We start from the raw sequence: 12594 nt of genomic DNA on the forward strand, positions 1-12594 counted from the left end.
GGGAGGCTAGCAGATGCACAGAGCAGGGCACAGCAAAAGCACTATGCAGTTCCAGAGAGAGGAAGAGGCAGGCAGATAGACAAATCAGAGGCAAATGATGAGAAGCTGTCTTGGTTCTTCAGTTTCCAGTACTCTGGCTTTCTGCGCAATCGTGCGTCATAACAGTAAACAGTACTACTCTGATATTCAAACTAGATAAAGATATTTCAAGAAAACTATGGACCAGTATCCCTCATGAACACAAATACAAAAATTAATAACATTTTAGCAAATTAAATCCATCAAAAGGATAATACATTATGACCAATGGGGTTTTATCCTAGTAATGCAAGCTTGGTTGAATATTTAAAAATCAATCAATGTAATTCACAATTTTAACAGACTAGAAAATAAGAACCTTGTGATAATCTCAACAGACATCAAAAAGTACTTTAAAAAGTCTAACATCCATTTCTGATTTTAAAAGAACCAAAACACTCAACAATTTTGATACAGAAGGCAACTTCAACTTCATTAGGGACACCTACAAAAACCATACACTTAGCATCACAGTTAAAGGTGAAAGAATGAGTACTTTTCCCCCAAAGTCAGGAATAAGAATATCTACCTTCACTACATTTATTCAATATTATATTGGAGCTTCTAGCCAATGCAGTAAGTCAAGAAAAATAAATAGCCGTTCAGATTGGGAAAAAAAAAGAATTAAAACTGTCTTTATTCTCTGATGCCATGACTGTCTATGTAGGAAATCTGATGGAATCTACCAAGAAGGGACTAGAACTAATAAGTAAGATTAGCCATGTTGCAGCATACCAGATTGATACAGGAAAAATTTACTGTATTTCTAAAGCTAACAATAGCAGATTAAAACTTTTAAAAACACCATTTACCATAATATTAAAAATATGAAATATTTAGGGATAAATCCAACAAAAGATGTATAAAACCTACATATTGAACACTATAAAACACTGCTGACAGAAATTAAGACTTAGGCTGGGCGTGGTGGCTCACACCTGTAATCCCAGCACTTTGGGAGACCGAGGCTGGCGGATCACCTGAGGTCGGGAGTTCGAGACCAGCCTGACCAACATGAAGAAACCCCCTCTTTACTAAAAATACAAAATTAGATGGGCATTGTGGCGCATGCCTGTAATCTCAGCTACTCAGGAGGCTGAGCCAGGAGAATTGCTTGAACCCGGGAGGCAGAGGTTGCGGTGAGCCGAGACCTTGCCGTTACACTCCAGCCTGGGCAACAAGAGCAAAACTCCATCTCAAAAAAAAAAAAAAAAAGAAAAGAAAAGAAATTAAGACTTAAACAAATAGAGACAGTATGTTCATGGTTCAGAAGATTCAATATTGTCAAAATATAATTATCTCCAAATTGATCTAGAGATTCAACACTATCCCAATCAAAATTCCAGCTGGCTTTTTTGCATGAATTGACAAGCAGATTCTAAAATTCATAACGGCCAGGCACTTGAGGAGGCTGAGGCTGGCAGATCACTTGAGGTCAGGAGTTCGAGACCATCCTGGCCAACATGGTGAAACCCCGTCTCTATTAAAAATACAAAAATTAGGCCGGGCGCGGTGGCTCAAGCCTGTAATCCCAGCACTTTGGGAGGCCAAGGCAGGCGGATCACGAGGTCAGGAGATCGAGACCATCCTGGCTAACACGGTGAAACCCCGTCTCTACTAAAAACTACAAAAAACTAGCCGGGCGACGTGGCGGCGCCTGTAGTCCCAGCTACCCGGGAGGCTGAGGCAGGAGAATGGCGTGAACCCGGGAGGCAGAGCTTGCAGTGAGCTGAGATCTGGCCACAGCACTCCAGCCTGGGTGACAGAGCGAGACTCCGTCTCAAAAAAAAAAAAAAAAAAAAGTACAAAAATTAGTCGGGCATGATGGTGCGGGCCTGTAGTCCCAGCTACTCAGGGCGCTGAGGCAGAAGAATTGCTTGAACCCTGGAGGCGGAGGTTGCAGTGAGCCGAGATCGTGCCACTGAACTCCAGACTAGGTGACAGAGTGAGACTCCGTTTCAAAAAAAATTTTTTTAAATAAAAAATTAAAATTAAAAAAATCATAAGGATGTACAAAGGACCTAGAATAGCCAAAACAGCTTTGAAAAGGAACTGATTTCAAGACCTGTTATTAAATCTACAGTTATTAAGACAGTGTATTATTGGAGTAAACACAGATAAATAGAGCAATAAAACAGGATAGTGCAGAAATGTCGCCTGAATATGTATACGCAAGTGGATTTTTAAGAAAAGTGCAAAGGCAATGTAGTGGATAAAGAAGACTATTTTCAATAAATTATGCAAGAGCAATTGGATCTTCATACACAAAAACAAAAAAAATCAATACCTCATTGCCTATAAGCATATATTTAAAATGGTTCATAGACCTATACAGGAAACCAAAAAATATATATTTCTTTCCGACTTTTATTTCAGGTTCAAGGGTTACATGTGCAGTTTTGTTACATAGGTAAATTGCATGTCACAAGGATTTGGTGTGCAGATAATTTTGTCACCCAGGTAATCAGCATAATATCCAATCATCATCTTCCTCCCACCCTCCTCCATCCTTAAGACATGTGCCAGTGTCGACTGGGTGCAGTGGCTCACACATGTAATCCCAGCACTTTGGAAGGCCAAGGCAGGTGTATCATGAGGTCAGGAAATCAAGACCATCCTGGCTAACATGGTGAAAACCCGTCTCTACTAAAAAAAAATACAAAAAATTAACAGGGTGTTGTGGCGGGTGCCTGAAGTCCCACATACTCGGGAGGCTGAGGCAGGAGAATGGAGTGAACCTGGGAGGTGGAGCTTGCAGTGAGCGGAGATCACGCCACTGCACTCCAGCCTGGGCAACAAAGCAAGACTCCATCTCAAAACAAAACAAAACAAAACAAAACAAAAAAGGTGCCAGTGTCTACTGTTCTCTTCTTTGTGTCCATGTGTACTCAATATTTACCTCCCACTTATAAGTGAGAACATGAAGTATTTGGTGAAATCTAAAATTTTTAAACTTCTAAAAGAAAACATAGGAGAAAATCTTTGTGATATTAGATTAGGTAAAGATTTCTTGGATAAGCCACTAAAATAATGATATATGCAAGAAAAATTGATAAACCATACTTCACTAAAAGTAAAAACTTTTGCTTTTCAAAAGACACAGTAAGGAAATGAAAAGTCAAGATATAGAGTGAGAGAAAGTATTTTCAAGTCAAATACCTAATCATTAATTTGAATTTGGAATATAGTTTAAAAATTATCTAAGCTCAATAATAAAACTAATTTTAAAACGGGAAAAATACTTGAATGGATACATCACCAAAGAAGATATACTGGTAGAAAATAAGTTCAGGAAAAGACATTTAACATCATTTTTACTTAGAGAAATTCAAATTAAAACTATAATGAGATATTTCACACCTATTAAAATGTTTATAATTAAAAAGACCAACTATACCAAGTGTTGTTGAGAATGGAGAGGAAATAGAACTCTCAAAGATTACTATTGGGAATGCAAAATTACAACTACTTTGGATAACAGTTTGGAAGTTTCTTACAAAGTTAAATATACACCTATCATAAAAAACAGCTATTCTACATGAAGATATTTACTAAAAGAAATGGAAGTATATGTCCATACATAGACTTATACGTGAATGTTCATAGCAGCTTTGTTTGTAATAGCCAAAAAGGGAAAGAAACAGCTCAAATGTCAACATTTCATTGATGTCAACCATCAAAAGGTAACCAAATAAACAAACTGTGGTATATCTATACAATGGAACACTATTCAGCAATAAAAATCAACAATTGATACCCACAACATGAATGAATCTCAAAGTAATTGTAATAGGAATTGAAAAGTAAATTGAAATCTGTAATAGGAAGTAACTGAAATCTGTAATAGGAAGCAGATCAGTGGTTACCTAAGGATCCAGAGGAGGAGCAGGGAGGAAGGAGAGGGAATAAAACAGGTCATGAGGAAATTTTGAGGTGAAGAACATGTTCATTATCCTAATAGTAATGATGGTTTTGGGGGTTTATACATATGTCAAAATTATAGGATTGTACATTTCAAATATGTCCAATTCATTGTATATCACTTATACCTAAATAACACTGTTGAAAGTGTGTTTCAATGCATTTTAACGAAATTTTACATGTAAAAAAAATTATAAAAAGAAGCGTAAGAGTACTAAGAAACAAGAGCAAGTCTTCAGTGCATGTGTATTCCTGGGTGGTTAATACTTACTGCATATGTATTAGTCCAGTGTTTTACCACCTCTTGAGATCGCAAATGCATTTCTTTCTTTGCCTTTCTTTCTGCACGGAGGCATGCTGCTTCTCTTGTCAACCTGTCAAGGCTATCTTGAATCCTTTTCCACTCATTATGTGGAATTATGGTGACCTGCTGGAGATCTACTTTGCTAGGCAGAAGAGGCGGATAGAGAACTTGATCTTCTTCAGAGTTTCTTATTTCTAATAAATTGTAAAAAATGATTACTAAAGACTTACAGGAACAGTTTAAGTGATATTTGTCTCAGAAGTTCTGATAGTGGCATGATAACTAGAAATTATTTTCAAATACTTAATTTACTCTTGTTATCCCAACAACAGCTATGATTAAGTGAAAAAAAAAAAAATACAAGGCCTTGAAATCAGAAGGCATATATTTGACTACTTGTTTACATCACTTCCTTACTGTGTAAACTTGGGCAAGTCATTTAACTTTTTGGAATCTCAGTACCCTCATCTTTAAAATAGAGATCTTCTAGTAATACCTATCCCAACAGCTTGTTATAAAAGCATTTTTCAAAGTTAACAAAGTGGCAGTTTACAAATGGATAACTTTGTGGGTGTTCATCTTTTGGGGTTGTAGGCATTACGACTGACTCTATTCAACCTCTTCCCACTGAGCAGCAGCAACATAATTTGGAGAACTCACTATAGTTCCAGGGTGGGCCTAGTTGGTTTAAGAACACTTGTATCTCCATTGTCAATCACTATTTCTCTAAAAAGCAAAGAAACAGGACAAAAGGTTTACTTGCAACTTTTAGAAAAGTTCTTCCTTGTTCTTCTGGGAGAGACATCCAAAAGACTCTCAAGCTAAGTATGAATAAGGAAGAAAAAGAGACAGATAAACAGCTACGACCACAAGAGAAACCAGCCTTGAATGAAGCTATTATTGCAAAGAAGCTGTTACTGCAAAGAAGAAACAACAGGAGAATCTGAGGCAATGATAATCTCATTATTCTGCTAATCAACTCAACCTGAAGCCTGGCATTCCTGTTATAAAGTGAAAAAAATGTCCTTATTTTTGAAGATGATTGAGTTGGGTGTTCTATTATATGAATTCAAAGCATCCTAAATGACACAGTGGAACTCATAACAGATCTCCTTGGAAAAATGGTCCTACCCTTTTAATCAACCAAGTTTCTTAATTATTAACAGCCAAACTTCCTCCAACTAGTTTAGGCAGAAAAGGAATTAATTAAGGGGCATTAAGTAATGGACTCAATCTACTAGACAGCCATAGTCATCCTTATAAGCTGTATATGCAAAACATCATACAAACCACAACATGGGGTTCCAGTGAGGGCCCATGGCAACTGGCTTTGTGTAGGCATCTCGACTTGCCCCATTTACAACTTGCCCCACTGGAAACCATACACTGGAATACTTGAATCTTCCCCACTGTTGCCTCTGAAATTGGTACACTTTTGTTGCCATTTTCTACAAACACACACACACACACAAACTGATTCAACATGCTGTTTGATTCCTTATATTGCTCTCTTCAGAATATAAATCTGGCATATGTAAAACTGATTGGATGAGTCTTTGTCCCACGCTTGCCCTCTAACTGTAACAGCAGCTCAAAAAGTGAATTTTGCCTTCTATCTTAAGGAGGTAGGACATCAAAGGAAGGAAATTCACCAAAATAGGAAAGGCATTTGAACAATGATGGGTGGCCACAGGCATAACAAAGGTAGGATAGCAGAGTGGGTAAGAGTGTGGATTCTGGAGTCAGACTACCTGAACTTTTTCTGAACACACCATATATTAACTATATGAATCTAGATAAAATTATTTAACCCTTCTGAATCTGTTTCCTTAATTGCAAAATGGGGTCATTAACAGTATCTACTGGATGTAAAGAATTTAAGACTAGTGTCTGGTGCATAATATGTTCTCAACAAATATTAGCTATCATTATTTTTACTATTAGTATGAGAAGAATGAAACAAGTAGAGAGAAAGGCAGAAGCAAGAAAATCACATAGTTCCAAAAAGAGAAAGATACTGAAAGAAAAGCTGTTAGGACCAATTAAAGTCTTCTTGGGGTTTAAATTAAGGCAGGTAGGGGTGAGAACTTAGTGACTAAACTAAAGTGTGAGTTTACAACCACAGGCACTATCTTGCCTACCACATACCAAACCTCTGCATGCAGAACAAAGCCAAACAAAGCTGACTTTATCATGACTCTTTAGTTGCAAATAGTATTATCTTTAGTTGCAAAGAGTATCATCATGATTCTTTAGTTGCAAATGACTAATCTAATTCACAGTAGTTACAATAAAAAGGAGAATACTGTGTCTCCCATATCTGGGGATTGCAGTGTAACTTGATTCAGAACACTGTTCTACTTAAGAGTCATGACCAATACATTCTTACAGCCTTGTAACAAATTTCCTTTATTTTGCCTAAACCAGCTCAATTTGGCTTGTGTTACTTGCAATCAGAAGCTAACCAAACAGTGGCCTCTAAGTTAAACCATCTGCCTTTTGATTAAGAAATTGCTAGGCACATTAATATCTTTGTCTGACCCAAGCGTCATTCTAAATTTAATTCACTAAAATTCTAAAGAGGGTCAATACAGTACACGGTCCATTCTGGCAGGAGCTGCTCCCCACAAAGTATACAGTGGTAAGTGGGCCTTGGCAGTGGTGGCAGGAGAGCAGGATGTCAGAAAGCTATGTAGTGCAAAGTGTGATCCCTCCTCTTTGACATCTCAAATCTTTAGTAGAATAACTGTGTTCACAGGATGTTTTATTCAAGTAGATCTTTTGATGGACTCTGATACAGGAATGAACAAAGAGAACCACCACAAATGCAGGAATAGAGTTGGGTAACCGCAAAGAAAAAAGAAAGCCCCCAGAAAGCTTGGGAAAGGCTTTTACTATCTCGGGTCACTGAAGTTGGGGCAAGTTCCCCATATCTTTGAAGATCAGGAGATCCCTGGTTGAGATCAGAGCTATAGATGGTTTCATATATCCCCACTTTAATCCCCTGGCTGATGTAAAATTTAGTTCTTAGAGGGCAATCTTACTTCCAAGATTTCTACCCCACAGTAGATCTCATACAATGTCAGTAGAGGCTGTTAGAGAAGTTGAAGAAGGGCAGATCACAATTGAATGAAGGGACATGAAAGACAGAGACAGATGGACAGAGAGAGAATATAAATAGGCAGACTCGCAAGCAGGAGAGAGGGGACAAAAGCAGTGGCAAGTTACTTAAAAGTGTCTAAAATCAGTCCATCTGCCTGCCATATTGACACATTTTCCATGGATTAGATCATCTTTTTATTGAGTTATAATACACATAAAAATCCACCACTGCAAACAGTAGCATTTGATGGTTTTTATTCTCAAAGCTGGGCAACTATCACTAATATCTAATTCAGAACATTTTCATCACTCCAGAAGGACACTCTATGCATTAGCAGTCCTCTCCTCCTCATAGTCCCTGGCAACCACTAATCTACTTTCTGGCTCTACTTTTTTGAATTTGCCTATTCGAGACATTTCATGTGCATGGAATCATACAATATGTGGCCTTTTATATCTGACCTCTTTTACTTAAATGTTTTCAAGGTTCATTCACATTGTAGAATGTATCCATACTTGATTCCTTTTTGTTGTTGTTGTTGTGTTGTTGTTGAGATGAGTCTGTCTCCATCGCCCAGACTGGAGTGCGGTGGCACAATCTCGGCTCACTGCAACCTCCATCTCCCAGGCTCAAGCAATTCTCTTGCCAAGCCTCCCGAGTAGCTGGGATTATGGTCGTACACCACCATGCCCAACTAAATTTTTTTGTATTTTTAGTAGACATGGGGTTTCACCATATTGGCCTGGCTAGTCTCAAACTCATGGCATCAAGTGATCCACCTGCCTTGGCCTCCCAAAGTGCTGGGATTACAGGTGTGAGCCACCACGCCTGGCCCTAATTCCTTTTTATGGTGAGTAATATTCCATTCTATAGATGTAGCACATTTTGTTTATCCATTATCAGTTGATGGACATTAGGGGTGTTTCCACCTTTTGACTACTATGAATAATTCTGTTATGAACATTCACATGTTTTTGTGTGGACATATGTTTTTCATTATCTTTGGTTACGCTTAGGAACAGAATTATAACTCCATATTTAACATTTTGAGAAAGTGCCAAATTGTTTTTCAAAGTTGCTATACTATTTTACATTTCCACTAACAACATATGAAGGTTTCAATTTCTCCACATCCTTCCCAACAGTTATTACTGTCCCTTTATTTTTTTCATTCATCCTAGTGGGTGGGAAGTAGTTTCTCACTGTGGTATTGGTTTGTATTTCTATAATGGGTAATGAAGTTGAGAATCATTTCATGTGCTTATTGGCTGTTTGTACATCTTGTTTGGAGAAATATCAGTTCAAATCATTTATCCCTTTTTAAAAATGAGCTTTTTATTGTTGAGTTGAAAGAATTCTTTATAATCTGGATTATAGACCCTTAGCATATATATAATTTGCAAATATCTTCTCCCATTCGGTGGATGTATTTGCACTTTTTGATAGTGTTCTTTGATGTATTCATACTGAAGTTTTTAATTTTGATGAAGGCCAAATCTATTTATCTTGGGTTGATTGTGCTTTTGGTGTCACATCTAAGAAATTGTTGCCAAATCCAAGGTAATAAAGATGTATATCTAAGTTTTCTTCTAATAGTTTTATAGTTCTAGCTTTTATATTTAGTTATATGATTCATTTCAAACTAATATTTGTATGTAGTGTGAGGTGTATATTAATTTGGGAGTCGAAATTCATTATTTTGTATATGGATATCCACTTATCCCGGCACCATTTGTTAAAAATTCTACTCTTTTCCCATTGCATTAACATTCTTGTCAAAACCCATTTAGTATAGATGTATGGGTTTATTTCATTATTTCTATTCACTCATCTATATGTCTTTCCTTAAGCCAACACTACAATCTCTTGGTGACTGTAGGTTTTTTTATTGTTTTTAGAAACAGGGTCTCTCTATGTAGCTCTGACTGGAGTGCAGTAGCTATTCATAAGCACAACCATTGTGCACTACACCCTCGAACTCCTGGTCTCAAGTGATCCTTCTGGTCACAACCACCTGAGTAGCTGGGACTATAGGTGCACACTCCCATGTCCAGCCAATGAGTGTAGCTTTGTAGTAAGTCTTAATATCATGAAGTGTGAGTCCTCTTACTTATTAATATTTCTTCTGATTCAAAATTGTTTTAGCTATTCTATTGTCCTTTTCATTTCCATATGAATTCTAGGATCAGCTTGCCAATATCAACAAGAAAGCCAAGTAGAATTTTGATAGGAATTGTGTTAAATGTGTAGATCAATTTGGGAAGTGTTGCCATCTGTCTTAGTCCATTTGCTGTTGCTATATCAGAATATCTGAAACTAGATAATTTGTAAAGAAAATGATTTTATTTCTTACAATTATAGAGGCTGAGAAGTGCAAGGTTGAGGGGCTGCATTTGTTGAGGGCTTTCTTGCTGGTGAGGTCTCTCTGCAGAGTCTGGAAGTAGTGCAGGGCATCATATGGCAAGGGGGCTGAGGATGCTAGCTGAGATCTCTCTTCCTCTTCTTATGAGGCCAAGAGTCCCACTTCCAGCATAAGCCATTAATCCATTCATAGCAAGACCCCATTTCTAATCCATTCATGAGGGCAGATCCCTCATGACCCAATCACTTCTTAAAGGCCCCACCTCTCAATACTGCCATTTTGGGAATTAATTTTCAACATGAGTTTTGAAGGGGACAAATATTCAAACCATGTTAACCATACTAAATCTCCCAGCCCATTAACATGAGATGTGTATTAGTCTATTTTCATGCTGCTGATAAAGACATACCCGAGACTAGGGAGGAAAAAAAGGTTTAGTTGGACTTACAGTTCCACATGGCTGGGGAGGCCTCAGACTCACGGTGACAGGCAAAAGGCACTTCTTACATGACGGCAGCAAGAGAAAATGAGGAAGAAGCAAAAGTGGAAACCCCTGATAATCCCATCAGATCTCATGAGATGTATTCACTATTGTAAGAATGGCATGGTAAAGACCAGCCCCCATGATTCAATTACCTCTCCCTGGGTCCCTCCCACAACATGTAGGAATTCTGGGAGATAACATTCAAGTTGAGATTTGGGTGGGGACACAGCCAAACCATATCATTCTGCCCCGGCCCCTCTAAATCTCATATCCTCACATTTCAAAACCAATCATGCCTTCACAACAGTCCCCCAAAGTCTTAACTCATTTCAGCATTAACCCAAAAGTCCATAGTCCAAAGTCTCATCTGAGACAAGGCAAGTCCCTTCCGCCTATGAACCTGTAAAATCAAAAGCAAGCCGGGCGCGGTGGCTCAAGCCTGTAATCCCAGCACTTTGGGAGGCCGAGACGGGCGGATCACGAGGTCAGGAGATCGAGACCATCCTGGCGAACACGGTGAAACCCCGTCTCTACTAAAAATTACAAAAAACTAGCCGGGCGAGGTGGCGGGCGCCTGTAGTCCCAGCTACTCGGGAGGCTGAGGCAGGAGAATGGCGTAAACCCGGCAGAGCTTGCAGTGAGCTGAGATCCGGCCACTGCACTCCAGCCTGGGCGACAGAGCGAGACTCTGTCTCAAAAAAAAAAAAATCAAAAGCAAGCTAGGTACTTCCTAGATACAATGGGGGTACAGGTATTAGGCAAATACAGCCATTCCAAATGGGAGACACTGGCCAAAACAAAGGGGCTACAGGACCCATGCAAGTCCGAAATCCAGCAGGGCAATACAATTTTAAAGCTCCAAAATGATCTCCTTTGACTCTAGGTCTCACATTCAGGTCACACTGATGCAAAAGTGGGTTCCCATGCCATGGTCTTTGACAGTTCTGCCCCTGTGGCTTTGCAGGGCACAGCTTCCCTCCTGGCTGCTTTCATGAACTGGCATTGAGTGTCTGCGGCTTTTCCAGGTGCACAGTGCAAACTGTCAGTGGATCTACCATACTGGGGTCTGGAGGATGCTGGCCCTGTTCTCACAGCTCCACTAGATAATGTCCCAGTAGGGACTCTATGTGGGAGCTCCAACCCCACAATTCCCTTCTGCACTGCCCTAGCAGAGGTTCTCCATGAGGGCCCCGCCTCTGCAGCAAACTTTTGCCTGGGCATCCAGGCATTTTCATATATCTTCTGAAATCTAGGTGGAGGTTCCCAAACCTCAATTCTTGACTTCTGTGCACCCATAGGCTCAACACCATGTGAAAGCTGCCAAGGCTTGGGGCTTCCACCCTCTGAAGCCACAGTATGAGCTCTACGGTGGCTTCTTTCAGCCATGGCTGGAGCAGCTGGGACACAGGGCACCAAGTCTATAGGCTGCACACAGCACAGGGACCCTGGGCCTAGACCATAAAACCACTTTTTCCTCCTGGACCTCTAGGCCTGTGACAGGAGGGGCTGCTGTGAAGGTCTCCAACGTGGCCTGGAGACATTTTCCCCATGGTCTTGGTGATTAACATTAGGCTCCTTGATGCTTATGCAGATTTCTGCAGCTGGCTTGAATTTCTCCCCAGAAAATTGGTTTTTCTTTTCTATTGCATAGTCAGACTACAAATTTTCTGAATTTTTATGGTCTGTTTCCCTTTTAAAACTGAATGCCCTTAACAGTACCCAACTCACCTCTTGAATGCATTGCTGCTTAGAAATTTCTTCTGCCAGATACCCTAAATCATCTTTCTCAAAGTTCCACAAATCTTTAGGGCAGGGGCAAAATGACGCCAGTCTTTTTGCCAAAACATAGCAAGAATCACCTTTATTCCAGTTTCCAAAAAGTTCCTTATCTCCATCTGAGACCACCTCAGCCTGGATTTCACTGTCCATATCACTATCAGCATTTTGGTCAAAGTCATTCAACAAGTCTCTAGGAAGTTCCAAACTTTCCCATATTTTCGTATCTTCTTCTGCTTCAAACTGTTCCAATCTCTGCCTGTTACCCAGTTCCAAAGTCGCTTTTCAGTTATCTTTCCAGCAATGCCCCACTCTGCTGGTACCAATTTACTATATTAATCCATTTTCACCCTGCTGATAAAGACATACTGAAGACTGAGAAAAAAGAGATTTAATTAGACCTACAGTTCCACATGGCTGGGGAGGCCTCAGAATCATGGCAGGAGGTGAAAGACACTTCTTACGTGGTGGCGGCAAGAGAAAATGAGGAAGAAGCAAAAGTAGAAATCCCTGATAAACCCATTGATCTCATAAGACTTAATTACTATCACAAGAATAGTACAGGG

At 39.4% G+C, this 12594-nt stretch overlaps 1 protein-coding gene across 1 annotated transcript in view; it reads right to left on the reverse strand.

The window, feature by feature from the left end:
* The window catches only part of LOC105514546 (coiled-coil domain-containing protein 173-like), a 42339-nt gene that overhangs the window by 17214 nt on the left and 12531 nt on the right, over positions 1-12594 (reverse strand). The window contains exon 2 of the mRNA XM_011945969.1: positions 4271-4497. Within this exon, the coding sequence (XP_011801359.1) occupies positions 4271-4497 (227 nt within the window). The remainder of the gene's footprint in view (positions 1-4270; positions 4498-12594) is intronic.

Source organism: Colobus angolensis, unplaced genomic scaffold (genome assembly GCF_000951035.1).
Source record: "Colobus angolensis palliatus isolate OR3802 unplaced genomic scaffold, Cang.pa_1.0 Scaffold247, whole genome shotgun sequence".
NCBI classification, from domain to species: Eukaryota; Metazoa; Chordata; class Mammalia; order Primates; family Cercopithecidae; genus Colobus; species Colobus angolensis.